We start from the raw sequence: 21,569 nt of genomic DNA, 5'->3' as shown, positions 1-21,569 counted from the left end.
TAGCGGCATTTGTATAGAATTGTCAGTGCTAACAGATAAGCAGAATTGCGTGGAATGACTGCATAAATCAATGTGGGACGTACGACGAACGTATCGTTTAGTACGGCGCGTTTTGGTGTTAATGGGTTATGGTAGCAGACGGCCGGCGCGAGTGCCTTTGCTGACAGCACGTCATCGCCTGCAGCGCCTCTTCAGGGCTCTTGATCATACAGGGTGTTTCAAAAATGACCGGTATATTTGAAACGGCAATAATAACTAAACGAGCAGCGATAGAAATACACCGTTTGTTGCAATATGCTTGGGACAACAGTACATTTTCAGGCAGACAAACTTTCGAAATTACAGTAGTTACAATTTTCAACAACAGATGGCGCTGCGGTCTGGGAAACTCTATAGTACGATATTTCCCACATATCCACCATGCGTAGCAATAATATGGCGTAGTCTCTGAATGAAATTACCCGAAACCTTTGACAACGTGTCTGGCGGAATGGCTTCACATGCAGATGAGATGTACTGCTTCAGCTGTTCAATTGTTTCTGGATTCTGGCGGTACACCTGGTCTTTCAAGTGTCCCCACAGAAAGAAGTCACAGGGGTTCATGTCTGGCGAATAGGGAGGCCAATCCACGCCGCCTCCTGTATGTTTCGGATAGCCCAAAGTAATCACACGATCATCGAAATATTCATTCAGGAAATTAAAGACGTCGGCCGTGCGATGTGGCCGGGCACCATCTTGCATAAACCACGAGGTGTTAGCAGTGTCGTCTAAGGCAGTTTGTACCACCACAAATTCACGAAGAATGTCCAGATAGCGTGATGCAGTAATCGTTTCGGATCTGAAAAATGGGCCGATGATTCCTTTGGAAGAAATGGCGGCCCAGACCAGTACTTTTTGAGGATGCAGGGACGATGGGACTGCAACATGGGGCTTTTCGGTTCCCCATATGCGCCAGTTCTGTTTATTGACTAAGCCGTCCAGGTAAAAATAAGCTTCGTCAGTAAACCAAATGCTGCCCACATGCATATCGCTGTCATCAATCCTGTGCACTATATCGTTAGCGAATGTCTCTCTTGCAGCAATGGTAGCGGCGCTGAGGGGTTGCCGCGTTTGAATTTTGTATGGATAGAGGTGTAAACTCTGGCGCATGAGACGATACGTGGACGTTGGCGTCATTTGGACCGCAGCTGCAACACGGCGAACGGAAACCCGAGGCCGCTGTTGGATCACCTGCTGCACTAGCTGCGCGTTGCCCTCTGTGGTTGCCGTACGCGGTCGCCCTACCTTTCCAGCACGTTCGTCCGTCACGTTCCCAGTCCGTTGAAATTTTTCAAACAGTTCCTTTATTGTATCGCTTTTCGGTCCTTTGGTTACATTAAACCTCCGTTGAAAACTTCGTCTTGTTGCAACAATACTGTGTTCTAGGCGGTGGAATTCCAACACCAGAAAAATCTTCTGTTCTAAGGAATAAACCATGTTGTCTACAGCACACTTGCACGTTATGAACAGCACACGCTTACAACAGAAAGACGATGTACAGAATGGCGCACCCACAGACTGCGTTGTCTTCTATATCTTTCACATCACTTGCAGCGCCATCTGTTGTTGAAAATTGTAACTACTGTAATTTCGAAAGTTTGTCTGCCTGAAAATGTACTGTTGTCCAAAGCATATTGCAACAAATGGTGTATTTCTATCGCTGCTCGTTTAGTTTTCATTGCCGTTTCAAATATACCGGTCATTTTTGAAACACCCTGTATCTTTTGGACCCTAGATGGCTGGAAAACCGTGGCCTGGTCAGATGAGTCCCGATTTCAGTTGGTGAGAACTGATGGAAGGTTCGAATGTGACGCAGATCCCACGAAGCCATGGACACAAGTTGCCAACGAGGCACTGTGAAAGCTGGTGGTGGCTTCATAATGGTGCGAGCTGTGTTTACATGGCATAGACTGGGTCTTCTTGTCCAACTGAACCTGTCATTGACTAAAAATGGCTATGTTTTGCCACTTTGAGATCATTTGTATTCATGGACTTCTTGCTCCCAAACAACGATGTCACTAGCCCACAACTGTTGGCGATTGGTTTGAAGAACATTCTGGACAGTTTGAATGAATAATTTGGCCACCCTCATTGCCCGACACGAATCCCATCGAACATTTTAGGACGTAATCGAGAGGTCAGTTCATGCATAAAATCCAGCACCGGCAACACTTCCAGAATTATCGACGGCTAAAGAAGCAGCAATGCTCAATATTCCTGCAGGGGACTTCCAGAAACTTGCTGAGTCCACGCCACACCGAGTGTCTGCACCACGCCAGGCTAAAGGAGGTCCGACACGATGTTGGGAGGCATCCCATGACTTTTGTCACCTCAGGGTAGAATCGCTGAACAGAGTAAGAGAAGGAGAGTAGTCACAGAGTGAGATAGAGACGGGTACTAAGTGAGAAGTGAAGCTCTGGAAGTGTCTGTGGTCACCGACAGAGAGCGTGCTGCTGCGAGACTAACCTTTCCACTGCACGCACAGACAATGGTTCAAATGGCTCTGAGCACTATGGGACTTAACTGCTGAGGTCATCAGTCCCCTAGAACTCAGAAAAACTTAAACCTAACTAACCTAAGGACATGACACACATCCATCCCTGAGGAAGAATTCGAACCTGCGACCGTAGCGGTCGCGCGGTTCCAGACTGTAGCGCCTAGAACCGACGCACAGACAAGAAGGGGGGGTGTGGACTCAGCGACTGGAGGCGAGGCGGCCAGTATTCTGACGGGAGCCATGCCCTTTGGTAACGGAGATCTAGATTATGGTGAATGTATCTGGAGTGCATCGACCGTTAATTGGGAACACTGCAGCTGGTGGTCGATTATGTTGTGTAAGCGATCGGTACGTTAAACTTGGGAATCTTCAAAAGGCGTTGTGAAGATTTATAGCAAGGTAATCGACGTTGTGTCATGTGTATGAAGTGTGTATGCTGCCGTACATATGTAACCCAGCTGCCAAAGAATACCTGCTCACGGTCTAATAATTATTGGAGCTGGCAGTAAGTCAAGCTGCTCCGAACTTTGGGTCTTATCCATTAACACATCTTTTTTAATATTAAGACGAGAGAATGACTAGCCTAGAACTATCAGGAACCTCAGTGGTCAAAAGGGAGGGTGAATATTAAAAAGTCACCTTATTTTTGTTACTGTATAGGTTAAGGCTAAGGACAGAGTGTGTATGTATATGAAAATTGTCGTTGGTCGTAATGTAGTGTCCTGCAAGCGGATCAGGATAGAAGCTGACGCTGTCTCCAGTTGTGAAGTGGCTCGTCCAACTCGTAGACCTTGGTGCATTAGAATACAAGGTGGAATATTTTCAGATAAGGAAACTCGGTGGGGAAAAGGACGAGAAACTCTGAATAATAATTGAGACTGAACAACGGTGTAGGATTGGAAACTACTGTCGAATTCTACGAGGCACTAACACACTATGTTGCGCAGTCCTGCTTGTACTCTGTGCAGCTGAGTGCCACGAGAAACTAGGTCCCGTCGCGAGGTCAGAGTAGCGCAGGTACAGCGTCTGAGCAGACAGATGGGAGTCGGAATCTGAATCCACAGCAGTGCCGGCGGCGCTGCTCATAAAGGCTTGCATCCAGCGCCTCTCACGCGATCACGAGCTGTCCTCCTGACCTCTACTCTTTCCAGAATCTTCTGTGCTGCTGGTCACGTAGCCCTCACTACCATTATCACAAAAACGCAGTTCCTTCTGCTTCCTAGCGTCACTTAGGTTACTCCTTTACTGCAACACTTAAGCAACATTATACAGTTAGCTACATATTTACAATACTTTACGCTACTCATTCGCGACACATACGTGACAATAAGACTGTTAATAATAAAATTCATTATTGAACATTCTGCAGTATAGTAACAGCAAAATATTTTTAACTTAAGCCAATTTGTTTGAAGTTAATTTCAACTTGTATTTATTAAGTTTTGGATAAATCAATTCAGTATATTTCTCATAATGAAAAGTTTGATGTTTGCGAAGATTGATAAGTTAATGTAATAACATTTGTGTACCGGTACACACAATTTGAAGTGAGCGTTCTCATGCAGTCTGCATGGTCAAGTGTACTTCTTAAGGTATCAACTTAGTCATTAAAAGTTGTGAGCACTAACAGTGATGTGGTAGAGCACGGTGTAACCGTTGAGCAATGTTATATTTACGCTGTGCTGCTGAGCGTCAAATAAAGTGCTTAAAAGTATTTCTCTGACAACCAGTAATCATCTACAACGTTCCACTTTCTAAAATCAGCGCCTAATCCCATTTCATAACACATTCGGAAGAAACGGCCAAATATTTGTCATCCAAGATTACAAACTAAATTACTGTTCATTTCATTCCGAGCAATTTAAGCTCTTCTTTTAGGTACCAGTCTAAGCCATACTCGTAAATCGTGACGTATACGGGAAGAAAGTATCAAATATTTGTGATAACCAAGATAATAAATTTAATTGCTACCTTTAAGCTTTGTTGTTAGGTCCCAACTTAATCACAACATCGTAATCCGAGACATATTCGAAGAAACAGCCAAATATTTGTGACAGTAGCGAAGAAGAGAATGGTTTCAGTTTCAGTGCAAGAAATTCATTGCCTCACTCCTCATTGGTTACGTGAAAATATGAGGGGTGTTCAAAATAAAAGGTGCGAAACAACACTGTGGCTGTAACCCTTTATTCAAAAGTAATCACCAGAGGACTGAGCACAACAATCTTACTGATTCACGTGCTGAAGGATTACACGTTCCCAGGATTCCTGTGTTTGTGACGGGTCCCAGCCCTCCACTGTGCACTTCAGTTCGTCGCCCAATTTCAAGCACGCCTGAAATGCTTTTTTTGGTTGTTATGACGTTTTGTACATTTTCATTTGAACACTCCTTATACACACATCAAAAAATAGACATTCACTATGGACATTGTATCACAGACACAATCCCTTTGACTGTTCAGAGATGTCAGAAAAACGGCCCAAAATGTAAATAACCATGCATGAGGAGCGCATATTAGACAGAGGAGGTCCGACAGCCCATCAGTTCCAGTCATTCCACCAGGTTGGTTGGTTGGTTCGTTAGTTGTTTGCGAAAGGAGAGCAGGCAGCGAGGTCATCGGTCTCATCGGATTAGGGAAGGATCGGGAAGGAAGTCGGCCGTGCCCTTTCAAAGGAACCATCCCAGCATTTGCCTGAAGCGATTTAGGGAAATCACGGAAAACCTAAATCAGGATGGCCGGACGCGGGATTGAACCGTCGTCCTCCCGAATGCGAGTCCAGTGTCTAACCACTACGCCACCTCGCTCGATCATTCCACCAGGAAGGAGGTATATGGCTCGTGTTGTCTGTAGTTCAGCCGTGCCTAGACGGCCAATAACGCAGTTCTATCGCGTACACATTGTTACTTTGTGCCAGGAAGGGCTCTCAACAAGGGAAGTGTCCAGGCGTCTCGGAGTCAACCAAAGTGATGCTGTTCGGACATGGACGAGATACAGTAAGACAGGAACTGTCGATGACATGCCTCGCTCAGGCTGCCCAAGGGCTAATACTGCAGTGGATGATCGCTACCTACGGATTATGGCTCGGAGGAATCCTGACAGCAACGCCACTATGTTGAATAATGCTTTTCGTGCAACCAAAGGACGTCCTTTTACGACTCAAACTGTGCGCAATAAGTTGCATGATGCGCAACTTCACTCACGACGTCCATGGCGAGGTCCATCTTTGCAACCACGACGCCATGCAGGGCGTTACAGATGGGCCTAACAACGTGCCGAATGGACCGCTAAGGATTGGCATCACGTTCTCTTCACCGATGAGTGTCGCATATGCCTGCAACCATATCGGCAGCATATTGGCGAGGTATTCGTCTTCATAGACAACAGTTCGCGCCCCCATAGTGCACATCTTGTGAATGACTTCCTCCAGGATAACGACGTCGCTCGACTGGAGTGGCCACCATGTTCTCCAGACATGAACCCTATCGCACATGCCTGGGATGGATTGAAAAGGTCTGTTTATGGACGACGCAACCCACCAACCACTCTGAGGGATCTACGCCGAACCACCGTTGAGGAGTGGGACAATCTGGACCAACAGTGCCTTGATGACCTTGTGGATAGTACGCCACAACAAATACAGGCATGCATCAGTGCAAGAGGACGTGTTACTGGGTATTAGAGGTACCGGTGTGTGCAGCAATCTGGACCACCACCTATGAAGTTGTCGCTGTATAGTGGTACAACAAGCAATTTGTGGTTTTCATGAGTAATAAAAAGGGCGGAAATTATGTTTAAGTTGATCTCTATTCCAATTTTCTGTACAGGCTCTGGAACTCTCGGATGTGTGTGTTATTCCATCGGCTACGCGAAACTGACGCTTTCGTAGCAGTTTCAATGATTGTTCGAGGTTGCATACTTCACTGTAGGCTCAGTTCATACGTTTCATTAGTTTACCTAGTTGTAGAAGCCACAGTGTTATTTTTTTAAGACTGGAAAAGTGCTTCGGCGTAAAGTCAAGCGCCGGCACGCCAGGCGGGAACGTTAGAGCAGATAGGGCTATGAGACGACGTCAGCCAGCTGCACGCTGACCGACCCCTCTCCAACGCGGGGGCAGCGCCCTCTACACGGACATAAGCGCCGCACCACCTCTCCGCGGGGAGTTGAAGACTCCCAGTTCTACGAATTCTACAGCAGCGAGTTCCAGAATAGCATCAAGACTAATCATTTCGCTACTGCTATATAGCATTGTCTATACTGAAGAGATTTCTTATTTCATCTGTCGCCTTTGTTTGGGACACATCTGCATTTCACAAAGTTAAGTATTGTAATCATTTCACTTTGTGATAAACTTCATTAATCCGATCTGCTTGGATTGTTGTCTAGCGATACGAGAAAGCAAGTTTCCTAGGCACCCCATATTTTACGAGTAGGCAGGATACAACAAAAAGTGTGTGACACCAATAAAAATTGCAGAATATCATTTCGTTGAATGGATTCTTCTGACCGTTATTCGTAATTTCAAAAATACCACAAATCGAAAATATGTCGACAGATTTAAGATAATGTATTCTTGTACGTAGGGATCACTGATATTCACAACGTAAGAGCCATAAACACCAAAGGACATTGATGATGGTCTGTAAATAAAAGTGATATAACGCGGGTGTAAAACTCCCATAACTGCTGTTTGGTTAAGATGGGAAAAACGAATAACAATTTACAGAATTTGCCTGTAACCTTTAGTACGCTGCAGACAGGCAAAAGGCGGGAGCGGTACAATAGACGAGTTGGAGAAGTGAATACCTTAAGTAGAGAGATTAGCGCAGCAGTTTGGTGGGTCGCCAGATTAGTGGCTGGCCTTGTGGAACAGCCCGCTGCGTGTGGTGCGACGTGCAGCAACCGCTGTCAGCTCGCCATACCGCTAGCCTGTTTGGCGACGGGGGCTAAGCCACAGCCCCTATGGACCAGTGCACGAGACAGGGCTTGCTGAAACCTGCACCATACACTACTCTTTGATGTTCAAACCAACCCTCGGGTTGATGGCAGCTTTAGCTGTAGTGTGCACCGAATCACTTTTAATCAACTTGTGGGTTAATATCAGGTTAATTTTTTAATTTCTCATTGGTCGAGAAATGGAAATCACAGCTAATCCTTTTGCATAATAGCCGTTCCGACTCAGACACTTGTCGTAGAGTGATACCAACTTTGCAATATCTTAGATATACCAGGCAGCCGCCCATGATTTCCGCCAGTTCCCTATGCTGGCAGCAGCTCGTTCTCTCTGCCAAAATGCTGTCCGCACAGCCAGTGGTTTGTTTTTGACGAGGTGAAAATCAGAGGCATTCAAGTCCGAGCTGATCACACACACCGCAGCAGCTTCTCTGTTGCACCTGCAGTAGGAGACCTAGAACTACCATGAGGAAGGAAACGTATGTTAATTTATGTACGCTGCATGAACTCTGGAGAAACCCCTTAAGCCTAGTTTACACGACGACACTAGGTTGCAGGAAACTGCGCTACTCGCCACTGCGCATGCGCGCCGTGTGTTTGTGCAACTCGTCGGTGAAACTAAACAGTTTCGGCGTGTTTCAACTTTGGCGACACTAGTTGCATACGTTTTGAGGTTATGTGAGTTCGTAGAATGTAGAAAAACTGAAATATGAAGTGGGGAACGGAGAATAATGCTCGCTTTTTGTATGTATATATATGCTTTGCATAGGTGTTTGTGGGATTTCAGTGATGCTGATTACAAAAATTAGCAACATATTGCTGCTCCTGAGACCGTCATGTGCGATCATAACATAGATAGTTTGACAATATCTGAGCTGCAGGGCAAAATTTATTGAATTAGGAGCACACATACAACTGAATTAAGAAAAATACAAGCAAATGTAATTCTAACTGTAGAAATGCTCTTGTCTACAAGACTAAAATCCCATCGTTCGAGTTGGCCCACTCTTTTTTTTAAGGAATATTGTAGACAGGAGGGAAGGATACACAAATCAAGAAGCTACATTCTTTATTCAATATTCATCTATTTAAAACGTCGCAGCAGTGCTCCCCATTCACATACTACGTTTGAATTTTGGAACATTGTCATCTTCAAGAGAGTAGTTTGCAGACCATTCTCTTTTTAATGCGGCCTCCTTCGAATAATTACTGCTATTAATATTAATAATTATTACTGTTAATAATTATTGGTGTGAATGAAAAAGCGTCATCACCAACTGAAACCGCATCCTATAGCATGCCGAGTGCTCTCGATGTAATGCATGCAATGTGATATGTCATTTCAGTTCTGGCGACAGTGCTTCATGCATTACAATATCTTTATTCCTTATCGCATAATTAACTGTATTTAGAAGAAACGTTAACAGTTCTGGTGACATTCTAAGATAATTAAAAGAACTTCTTGGGTCTTCCATTACAAATTATTTCAGCAAGGTTGCTGAGCAACCGAAGTGACTCCTTTTCTTCATCCAGTTACGAATCGAAACACGATTGTTATTTTTTTCTTATGCAGCGATTCCATGCAACAAGCTTTGACTCCATCACAACTCGTGCGACGTGCAGCTGCCAAAACTTTCATTTCAGACACGACTCAGGAACCCACAAAACGACGAAACTGAAGTATATACTGGTTTCGCCGTGTCTACAGTCAAATAAGAGACCACTTACGTGCAGCTCATTCCACGCAACGCGGAGCGCAATCCAAAGTCGTCGTGTAAATTAGGCTTTAGCAGCAATCCACGTATGGCGGGAGACATTATTTTCTAGGTATCTGCAAGTGTTCATTACGTGCTCACAACTGAAAAGTGTGACGTGACGCCATAGATGGACATACTAAAGACACTGTGCAACACATCTGCACAAAACTCCATTAGATTTTTGCTGTGGTTTTAATTTCTCGAACGATCGGAGGTTGAAACGAAAATGGCCCTCGTAAATCGTGGCGCAGCAGGTCTTTAAATCTTCTCTGAGTCACTTACATTTCTTTTGAAACCGCTCACTATTCGTCTGCGCTGCATCTTCGTCAATAACGGCAGGCAAATCCAACATGTCTAACCTAAATCCGAATATCTGTAGTGAAGTTTGCATGTTGAATAAAGTGTGCGCACGCCGTGGTTCGTAACTAATTTACGTTTTTTTTTTCATAGACAAGTAGCATATGTGCAACGGTATAAAAAAGAAGCCGAAGAACAAAAAAGACAACACGCATTTCAGACACCTAATTGAAAGTGTCTCCAGCAGAGTTCCAGCCGTCATAAACACGAAAGATGGACACAACCCACGTAAATATCAACTAATGGATTGCCGGATACTTTTGCTCAGATAGTGTGAGAGGTTCCATGCCCTCTGTTGCATGTCTCCTCTCATTTTCATCAATTTTATTAATGTTCTATGTCACTGAACGGTAGTAACAGACCGAATAAGGTTATCGTAATGAAATTGTACTGAGTGCTCAAAAAATACTTTTCACTTGATTCCTATACATGTTGTTTTACTTCCCTGGGAGGCCTGTGCGAGGTGAGCATCAGAGGACGCGGCACACTGCGTTTCCGGTCGGGGGCTGCTCTTCCCTGAATTCTGAGGGGTTCGTAGAATAGGCTTAAGCTCCTGGCGGAACGACTGACGTCAGTCGAGTTTCTCCTATTGTATGCAGGGCGAAACGACCTGCGAGACGTCTGAGTGTCGCCACAGTTTATGTGTTTACCGTTATGGTGCGTCCGGAACGAAGATGTGTGGCACCGACTGACTGCATTGTCCTCTTTATTCTGAGAATATTTGTGGACTGTGCCCTGCTGGGTGCGACTGTCTGGCGCTGGATGACCGGTGGTCTAGGCAAGTTCAGTGCCCTCAGCTGAATAGCAGAGGCTTGATTGGTCAACTTAAACTGAGGCTAGTTGACATCATAAAGCTCTGCTAGAAACTGGAGGGAACGGTCGCTATTGACGCGAATGATGTTCTGAGACACTGTGGAGGAATTTTGGAATCAGAACTGAATGCTGATTCGCAGTTTTCGAGGAGAGTAGGGGGTAGAGCAATGTTAGCTTCGCTCTTGCGTTGCGGGAGCAGTGGATTCGGGATCTGATCTTCCTCGGAGTCGGACGGTCATGCGACTTGGTCGCTCGTTTTCGGAAGAACTTAGCATTCTCGGACAGCCTTCGCGGCCGGGGGGTTGATACAGAGTTGCTGCACTGCAGACGTCGGTACCTAACATCATCAGGACGCTGCCTACCGACGACGGGCTGCAGATTTCAGTGCTGGTACAGTATTTTGCGGCTCCGGCATTGTAGGACCTTATCAGTTTTATACTGAATTCCTTATCAGCACACGCGCTCGCTTTGCTACAAGTCCACCTTGCTTGTTTCTCCATTTGAGGTCTCACTAATAATTGCGATACTGCTATATAGTCGGGAGATTCATTAGGACATCCAGTCATTATCGTCAATCTATTGCATCAAAGAGAGTAAGAGCACCTTTTTCTCGAGCCAACTCTTATTCTCATAATATTTCAGTATACCCTATGCTTTAACCTACTGTGTGTGTCGACAATCGTGCGCATTTATGTTTTGATATATAATAAATCTCACTGTGATATTTAATCCGCATATCATTTCGTAGATCCCATTTCCTGTTTATTATGATAAATATATACTAAGATGGTATCTGTTCTTTCGGACATGTCCGAAAGAACAGATCCCATCTTAGTGTGTGTGTAATATATATATATATATATATATATATATATATATATATATATATGTAGTGAAGGCTCACCGGCCACTTGACCATCTTCTTCTTCTGTGCGAATGCACAAACAGTGCCCGAACTCTTACGGGAATCGGCAACGCGCCGCGAGTAATGAGTATAATGGGCGGGGGCACTACGAATGTAGTGCGAGACAATACGTTGAGAATGTGGGTTTCGCGGGAGGCGTGCCAGAGATAAATCCCTGCAGTCGCGCTATGCTCTGTGTCCTCGGTGGCTCAGATGGCTTGCCAGCACGGTAGCTCAGCGTGTTCGGTCAGAGGGTTAGCAGGCCTCTGTAATAAAAAAAAAACTGAGTTAGTCGATCAACAACGAACTTAAACGGATGTCTTACGACGTCCACCTCGAGCAGATGAAACGAACGAAAGCGAACAAAATGAGATTAAAAAAAAAAAAATATCGGTAGAGCGTCTGCCATGTAAACAGGAGATCCCGGGTTCCAGTCCCGGTCGGGGCACACATTTTCATCTGTCCCCGTTGACGTATGTCAACGCCTGTAAGCAGCTAAGGGTGTTCTTTTCATTGTAATTTATTATGATAAAGTTCTCTTTTTTATATAGATTACGATTTTAATTTAATTATTGTGAGTGTGCACTCCTTATTTTACCAACTAGCAGAGTCCACCATCATTTCCTTCCGTTACCGTTGTGCGCATGATTAATTAGCTGGTGGATAAGGAGGGGATCGAGTGCGTGTCTCGTTAGTCTGAACTAAAGAGGTACAAACTCTTCTCCACCCCGGCACCTCGCAAGTGTACACCGCGCCGTTGTTTAGCAGTTACGATTATTCCGTTTAACCTCTGTTGTGATTATATGAAGGCCCCGTCATTCGTAGACGTCAGTGAGGCGTGCACGAGAGCCAGTGGGCAGTGCTTACCCTCGGTGCGGCGGCCCCAGCCGGTGATGACGCAGGCGGCGCCGGGCGGCGGGTGGGCGGCGCGCAGGCGCGGCACGCAGACGACGTCGATGTGCGGCCGGCGGCGGGCGGGCGCGCGCAGCCGCAGCAGCGCGATGTCGTGCGCCAGGCTGCGGTTGTCGAAGCCCGGGTACAGCGCCGCGCCCGCCACCTCGTGCTCCTCGTGCCGCAGCGGCTCGCCGCCGTCAGTCACGTCGAACTCCCCGAGGCGCACCTTCAGCCGCGACACGGCCCCGCGCTGCACGCTGCGGCCGCAACACACACCGCATTGTTCAGGGTGTCTCAAAGACATTCAGCCACTTTCACAAGATTGTAAAACATCAATGAAGACAGCAACTTGGGGTTGATTTTAATGTTCGCATCGGAGCTAAGAGCCTACGTCAGCGTCAGCTGTAAGTTACCCATTCATGTGATTGCCGATAATGGCCTTCCTGGTGCACGTATCTCTCTCGTTCGCTCATTCATCGCCCAGTGCGTGTCGAGTGGAAATAGAGATGCCACAGCAACAAAGGCATTTCGGATACTCCGTTTCAACAGGTACAATTCACTTACAGCTGTGCAGACAGTAGAGCACTTCACTGTACCTTCAGAGCCGGGAGCCCGCACATACCGTACTATTTCCCTCTAAGGTCACCACATTTCATGTGGAGGATTGTGAAAGATATGTACCCCCCTTTCAACAACTTTGGCTGACCTGGAATGCTGCAGCAACAGCTATGGATGCAATAAGTCCAGTCATGCTCGCAAAAATATCGACCCCCTTCGTCCTAAACGTAACTGTAGAAAGTACACCAAACTTAGACCGACTGGTTGGCCGTGCGGTCTAACGCACGGCTCTCCGGGCGGTATGGAGCGCCTGGTCCCCGGCACGAATCCGCCCGGCGGATTTGTGTCGAGGTCCGGTGAACCGGCCAGTCTGTGCATGGTTTTTAGGCGGTTTTCCATTTGCCTCACTCAATGCGGGTGGTTCCCCTTATTCCGCCTCAGTTGCATATGCCCACGATTGCTGCGCAAACAAGTTCTCCACGTACGCGTACACCACCATTACTCTACCACGCAAACATAGGGGTTACACTCATCTGGCGTGAAACGTTCGCTGGGGGGTCCACCGGATGCAGAACCGCACAATAAACCTGGGTTGGGTGTGGGGTGGTGGAGGGGTGAAGTGAACAGCGGTAGTCGTCGTGGGGTTGTGGACCACTGCGGTTTCGGCGGGGACGGAGCCTCTCCGTCGTTTCTAGGTCCCGGGTTAACATACAATACAATACACCAAACTTACATACACGTGATGGTTATGACTAAAGTGCACGTATTCACAGAAGTAATAGTCATATGGCAGCGTAACTTAGTAGATTTTGTAATGTATTATTGCGGAACTGATGAATGCTGGAAAAATTACTTCGTTTTGGCCACCAGGTGCAACACGGCGCTGTGAATGCAAGATAGTCGTATAGGAAAGTTCTCGTATGTAATGGATTAGGAACGGGTGTAGAAAAAAAATGGTTCAAATGGCTCTGAGCACTATGGGACTTAACATCTGTGGTCATCAGTCCCCTAGAACTTAGAACTACTTAAACCTAACTAACCTAAGGACATCACACACATCCATTCCCGAGGCAGGATTCGAACCTGAGACCGTAGCGGTCGCGCGGTTCCAGACTGTAGCGCCTAGAAACGCTCGGCCACTCCGGCCGGCAGAGTATTCCAGTCAACATTGTCAAAAACATTCTCAACGTCTATGTAAACGTAGATTTGTCTTTCCTTAACCTATCTTCCAATAAGGGAAACTCCCCACCGGACAACACTCAGATTTAGTGGTAAAACGGGCCAGTGGACAACCCGTAAAAAAGAGGAAAAAAGCAAAATACAAACAGTGAACAGTCCAAGCTTAACAAGTGCAACACTGAGCGAAGGAGAGGAGCGGCTGGTTAAGCGGTCGGCCTTCGGCTGTGGTGAGGTGCACACGCATTGTTTGCGACTCGCCTGTTGTGCTGCTTGGGAGCGAGCGCGCGTTTGTTTACTTCCTTGTTGAGTCCGACTGCATTGACCATCATGGGTTTTTCTTACCGCCACGCCACAATTAAATTAACTTTTGCATTAGATCACGAACGACCGAAGGCGTTGAATTTGAACGTTTTATACGGTATGAAATGTGTCTCCAGCCACAAGACGTTCTCGGGATACATTTTTCAATCCTTAGTACTGCTGTGTACATAATGTTTGCGAATGACGAGTTGTGCATGGACGTCGTGCGGCGCCACGCTAACGATCTCAAGTTTTTATACTCTCACGGACATATGGGAAATGATGCTGCCGTTTGATGTACCAAAAAATGGTTCAAATGGCTCTGAGCACTGTGAGATCTAACTTCTGTGGTCATCAGTCGCCTAGAACTTAGAACTAATTAAACCTAACTAACCTAAGGGCATCACACACATCCATGCCCGAGGCAGGGTTCGAACCTGCGAACGTACCGGTCGCGCGGTTCCAGACTGTAGCGCCTAGAACCGCACGGCCACTCTGGCCGGCTTTTGAAGTACCGTCGGACTCTGTGGTGGCCGCTTTTAAACCTTACGGCGAAGTCGTCAGTCACGTGGCTGAAACGTGGAAGACATTCTAAACCTACCGTGTCCTCAATGGTGTCCGGCCGCGGTGGCCGTGCGGTTCTGTCGCTGCAGTCCGGAACCGCGGGACTGCTACGGTCGCAGGTTCGAATCCTGCCTCGGGCATGGGTGTGTGTGATGTCCTCAGGTTAGTTAGGTTTAAGTTGTTCTAAGTTCTAGGGGACTTATGACCTAAGATGTTGAGTCCCATAGTGCTCAGAGCCATTTGAACCTACTTGGTTATTGCTGGCTGCAGGGCTCTCATTATGTACGAAGGCTAGTCGCGCACTTGTTGAGTTGGTGCCCGGAAGGGCCATGTCGGTGCTGCCTGCTACGCCCCTCTGAATCAGTCGGTACCGGTGTCGGCTCCTCTCTACGACGCGATGGACGTTTCGCCTGTCCCTCCTACACCACTGAGGGTCGCAGTACAAATGAACGGCGATTGTCAGCAGGCACAAGCTGTGCCGAAGCCATGGTTGTTGATAATGGAGCTGTACCTACCTCCGCCTTTCTGCCATCCGGCCACATGTCGGACGATAGCCGCCCGCCATCCAACACGGAACAGCATGCTACGAAGCAACGATCGCCGAGGAAACGGAAGAGACAACGCCGTATCCCTTCTGATGACTGCGTTCTTCGGATGTCTGCACAGGATGACGATCCTGCTACTGATGGTGCGCTGTCCTCTTACGCCCTGCCACCTGACGACGCCTCCATCGCAAGTCAGTGTCCACCTCCGGACACCGAACTTCCCCCGCCTGCCTCTGATGCGGTTGCCTCACTTCCTGTGTCTGACGCTACCTGTGGCCGCACCTCTGATAATGTTCCACTGAACTGACCTGGTGACACGTCTGTCTCCTAGGCGGATGACATTGATGCTGAGGATGGACATTCTGGAGGTGTACGGAACAATGGACCCCCTTGGCGGGTTCGGCTTTCTCCTGTCACAAGGATGTGCCCTTCCGTGGGGTTCTAACAGGGAGTTCCCTGTGCTTCCCCCGTGTTTGAATCACCTGTCCTCCTGGCGATGGCCGCTTTCCAGATTTATCGTATAGACACGGTCAATGTCAACACTATTCGCGTACGCCACGAACTGGCTTTTCTCCATAACACGCTTTATCCTGCGGACGTTGACGTAGCTCTCCTTCAGGAGGTGCATGTTGCAACTTTCTGTGCTCCCCGTGATATTACAGCCCATGTATCTCAAGCTTTCCCTACTTGTAGCAGGGTGGCGATCCTCTTACTTACGTTATCCTCGCTGATGGAGTCACCTATCTCCCTGATGCCAGAGGCATGGCTCTCACGTTTAGTGGCGTCAGGATCGTCAATCTCAATCAGCCATCTGGTTCGGGTCGCCGCCGTGAAAGTTACACCTTTTTCTCATTGACAGTCACGCCTCTCTTCGAGGATCGCCAGGATGCATTGATCATGGGAGGCGATTTCAACTGCACCCAATCACTACCACGTCAGTCTCCGTGCTCGGCGCTAGCGACAAGTCTCCAGCACCTCAGCTTAGCGGATTCTTGGGAGCATGTTCATGGGGATCACTCGGGGTCTATACATTTCACTAGCCATTCTTCCAGCCGACTCCATCGTGTACATCTCCCGTGATATTGTCACTGGGATGCACGCTGATGAAGTCTGCCTCCTGCGTTCTTTGACCATGACACATATATCTGCGCCATCAATCTCTGCCGCCAAAGGGCGTGGCGCGGCCGTGGATCATGGAAAGTGAACACAATCCATCTTACTTCATCCGACTGCCGACAGCTCATCGAGACACGTGGGCAGCTTGTCGTCGATGCCGTGATGCCTGTCAGTCTGCCCTGTCATGGTTGGTACTCTGTGCAAAGCCTGCTCTCCGCAAGCCCTTGATTGGTTACGGAAGGGAGACTGCGGCGTGGTGGCGACGGACTCAGGAATGCTATTTCACCATTCTCCGGGGATGTACCATGATGCCGTATTCGCCAGACCGCCAGGAGGTGGTGAATAGTGTCAAGGCACAGCTCACGTCCCTATATCGCCGCCACCTTGAAGGAGCTGTGGTCAGGGCGCGCCCACGCAATGGGTTAGAGCAAGAGTTTCCCTCCTTGTATCATGTCAAAGCGGAAAGACGCCACCGTCGGATGAATTTGATTAATGGTCTTACGACTGACTTTTATGGGCAGCGTTTTGACACCCAACAGGATATCGGGTCTGCCAGTGTTGACGGTAATTTGTCAGGACCGTAAGCCACCTTTCGTGCCGATTCCCTCATTCTCTCATTCCTCATTCCCATCAACAAGCCTCCGGGTACCTCACGGATATGCAATTACCGCCCCTTGACGTTACTCAACAGCGATAGAAAGATCTTTACCTTGCTGTTCGTTGCGCGGCTTAAAAGGACAGCTCGGGACGTGATTTCCTCCATTCAGACATGTTAAGGGACGTGCCAATAACATCCGCTCTGTCCTCTGCCACTATCAGGACGTAATCGCTCTTGCTCACGATCGTCTTATTCCTTGACTTTTGGTAGCTCTTGACTTCAGCCAGGCGTTCGTTCGAGACGATCACGACTTCCTGGAAGGGGTGCTCCGCAGTATGAGCTACTCTGATACTACCGTCGATGTCGTAATGCATCTCGTTCATGGAGCCACGTTTCGTGTGCTCTACAATGTTCGTCTTACTCCTCGCATCTCGATCCTTGGATCAGTGCGTCAAGGTGGCCCGCTCTCTGCACTGTTGTATGCATTCGCCGTGGAACCGCTGCTATGCGGCTTCCGTCAGCGCCTCTCTGGTATGTCTCTCGGTGGCCATGTTTTCAGCTGCACTGCATACGCAGACGATCTCGTCATCGTTCTTCGTAGCGGTGTTTAGGTTAGGGAGTCACTGGCATGGGTTATCACCTACGGCGAAGCTTCTGGTAGCTGCCTTAACGTCCGCAAATTGATCGCCTTGGCTATAGGTGCGGGGCTTCCTGCGACAGTGCTGCTCCTTTGCCTGTAGCTGATGCTGTCCGATGCTTAGGACTTGATTTCGCAAGAGATCTGCGGCGGACAATTGCCCTCAGTTGCAGACGTCTACTTTCCCAACTACGAGCTGGGCCCTTAGATCACCGTTTACGAGCACTCTATCTTCTGCAACGCACACAATACGTAAATGTATATTTAGCGTCACGTATTCCTCAGGTGGCACAGAGACTTTCTATTCCGCCATCCATGGCCCGCCGCATGCTAGCGGCACTGGGTTCGTTTGTTTGCCACGGCTTGCTATTCAAGATAAGGTACGAAACCCTCATCCTCCCGCGGTGCAGGGGCGGTTTAAGTCTGTATCATATGCCTGACAGAGCGGTAGCGCCGTAGTACTGCGTGCCTTACTAGCCTATTGCTGGAGGCCTTTGCACCACCTTCTCTCGCAGCACCTATCCAACATTCGCAAGTCCCGCCGCCCTTCTTTTACTTCCACTATTTTTTCCTTGAACTGAGCTACGTCCGTACTGTGATACTGTAGCGCAATTGACATCCACGATGGCGATCTATGGTTTCCTTCAGCGGCACGAGTCACCGAAAATGGCTGAGGGGAAGCTTTCCCAAGTCGACTGGCGTGCCGTTTGGCTATCGGTGTGCGTTCCTTATCTCGACACTGACATCCAGTCTGCATGGTACCTTACTGGGAAACAAGTATGCCGGTCACGCTTTCACAGGATTCACCTCCCAGACACTCGGTTGTGTGTCGACTGCGATGTTATGGACACAGACAAGCACCGCCTGGAGATCGGCGAGAGGTGTTGCTTGTTTCTTGGGGCGACAAATGTAGTCCCTAATTACCCGTACGACTCCTTATCAGATACCTACTTAACTGCTCCTCTTTCCGGACGTGGGATACTTCCAACAAGCGGAGACAACCCTGTGAGGTGGATTTGTAGACATGCAGCACACTATTAGTTTGGTGATGGTCTAACGTTACATGTCGGGATTGATCTATAAGGTCTTGAATATCTTATTTGTATCTGTCAGTTGGTATGGAGAAATTGAGATTTGGAGGATTTCTTTATATAGTTTTGCGTGATTAAGTCCTGACACTATGCAAACCTGTCATTTAGTTACGTGCGATCTGCGATCTGTTATGTGTTACTTTCAGATAATAAACCTTTTTTTTCTGATTACCGTTAAAATATAATGACGATAAATATTTGAGATCATTTGGATTAATATTTTAATAACTATGTAGATGACGTGACGTCATTCGTTCACTCTTAGAAAAAAAAGTGTGTTAATTGTGCGGTTATGAACGGTCAGTGTCGGGATCAGTCATTACTATTCCAGAAATAATTGATTGGACGATGTTCAATTGGAAACAATCGTGTAGAGCGAATTGTGACCTTGAACTTGGTTGTAGATGTATGCAGGTCAATTTCGTGACAGGCTAGTAAGCGTCGCGAGTGTGTTGCGGTATCAAGACTACTTTCGCGCCGCCGATGGTTTGCTTTAAACTCGCGAAAATACAATTTACGCGAATTCTTAATTATCGCGAAAGGGTGGATTATTTGATGAGCCATTGTGGAGGACGTAAGTTTGGATAGAAATATCATTTTCAAAATCCAATATAAATCCTGTTGATCGAAGCAGCCTAGCAACCCAAAAGCTCATACGTGGTTATCAGCAGAAACAGTGTACTATCTTTGATGCACACATGTACACTCTACATCGAGGAGTGGATGATTTGTGGGCACGAAATAAACATTTGAAAGCATTTGATTAAATAAAAGGAAAAATATAAAGAAGTTTATTCGTATACTTTGTTATTTCATGAACAATGATATTTTCTTATTGTGGTGTAGAGCCTTAATATTAATATTGTGACAGACCGATCGCAAGTGCTCTCGCTACAAGTCGAGTTTTGGGCCTGATTAAGAGTAGCTGGTTCTTAAAGTCTCAAAGGTTAAGTGCAGAAGAATATCACACTTAAATAACGCAGCATCGAAACCCACTATCTTTATACTATATTGAGCTAGCTATTCCGGAATCAGGTGATACCGTGGCCGTGTAGTTGTGTGTTGTCGACAACAAATAGATAAAACACTAACATAAACACTTCTCATGCTCTGATATCGACGAGGAAAAGAAGAGACGACAACGACGACATACATGTATACATATACAAACGGTATACGTGGCGCCTTACAATACAACAACACAACGGACGTCACGGTATAATGGGCAGAAAAGTATCCTTGACTTTTGGCAGTTTCTTAATGAATTGTCCGCAATTTAAAATACAATTTTTCACTAATTTCCTCTGCAGTGTCTTCCTTCACCCACCCCTGAGCCAGGGTGTTCGTGTCTTGAAGAGCTGTTCCCTGCTCTTCCACACATAGAACCGATACATTCACTTGTAATCGGAATGTTCTTCTTGGATAAACTTTACACTGATATTCTCAATTAGTCTGACGTCATGCTGCGTCCTCCTTCTCGCGTGACGCCGGTTTCCTGTTACTCTCGGCGATATTAATAACAAAAAATTAACAAAAAAACAAAAGAACGGAAAGAAAAATAAATAAATAAACGATTTTCATTGTACCTCTACTCAACGTTCCCTACTCTTTCCTTGGTTTCTGAAGGGTGGAAAGGGGACATCGTGGCCAGGCCTCAGGTTGCGACCCCTGCCCACTTTGCCCGCACACCTCCATTTGGGCGGTCACAGAGATGGAATGCAAAGCGGACCAGCCGTGTTCAAAACTCCCTTATGCTCTTTTTTTTTTCACTGTTCGCTTTATTCAAATTTGTGTCTGTGTCGGTGTAACGTCCGTTTGCAACAGCGAGGTGTAAGGAAGCGACATATAATAAAAGATAATTCTGCACAATTACTCTTTTAGAAGCCTAAAAGAAATGGCTTTCGAATAGAAATCGCAAAAATTTGATGGCAAGGCGACAAGTCAACCGAATCCTTCACAGAAAAACACGTCTGGTGTGTCAAACACGGCATTAGTGACAGTACGTGTGTCATCTGATAGGAATCTATCAACGCACCTAACTTGAACACCTGGTGAGTGAGTGAGTGAGATATGCCTTCTTGCCCGATTCAGGTGTTCGTATGAATGTAAATGTGACCAATCCCCAGGAAATGATGAAAACATGTCACATAAGCTGCAACAAATGAACGCAACAGTTTCACAATCATACAGTTTCTCTGTGCTCTGTCAAAACACATTTTTGAATGTTTTAGAGCTTGAGTTCCGTTTTGGAGTTTTGACTCTTGAATTCCTCTGCTGTAATATAGTTCACACCCGTTTATTTGTTGTTTCGACTTTTGTGAGACGTCTATGTAGTACCTTACCTGCTCTCACTATTCATGACATTTAGTTGTGACAGTAATGTATTTTCCCACATGACTTATACGTATTCTATAACCAGTGTATAGTATGAGAACTGCGAAGAATACAGAAAGAGAACAAATATTTCAATGAGCGGACGGACAGTTCATAAAGTTGCATAAAAAAAGAAAAGAAAAGAAAAGAAAAATAAATAGCACGAGATGTTTAGAACCCGCGTTGCCGGCTTCGCAGTCCAACACCGGGGCCACTTAACCAGGGCGCATTGGTTACTACACTTTACTCAATGTTGTACTTCTTAATCTTAGACCGTTCACTGTTTCTATTTTGCTTCTTTTCCATAGTTCAGTACACCTTCCTCCTGCTTTCTTGTTTGATCTGGGTTCAGCTTTTGACGGGCTATCCACTGGGTCATCTTAACACTAAATCTGAGC

At 46.8% G+C, this 21,569-nt stretch overlaps 1 protein-coding gene across 1 annotated transcript in view; it reads right to left on the bottom strand.

The window, feature by feature from the left end:
* LOC124788894 (phenoloxidase-activating factor 2-like) overlaps positions 1-21,569 on the bottom strand; it is a 450,082-nt gene that overhangs the window by 12,073 nt on the left and 416,440 nt on the right. The window contains exon 6 of the mRNA XM_047256177.1: positions 12,184-12,467. Coding sequence (XP_047112133.1) covers positions 12,184-12,467 — 284 coding nt within the window. The remainder of the gene's footprint in view (positions 1-12,183; positions 12,468-21,569) is intronic.

This window comes from Schistocerca piceifrons, chromosome 3, assembly GCF_021461385.2.
Source record: "Schistocerca piceifrons isolate TAMUIC-IGC-003096 chromosome 3, iqSchPice1.1, whole genome shotgun sequence".
NCBI lineage: Eukaryota > Metazoa > Arthropoda > Insecta > Orthoptera > Acrididae > Schistocerca > Schistocerca piceifrons.
Note: the sequence above shows the minus strand (reverse complement) of the source record. Positions and strands in the feature narration are given on the sequence as shown.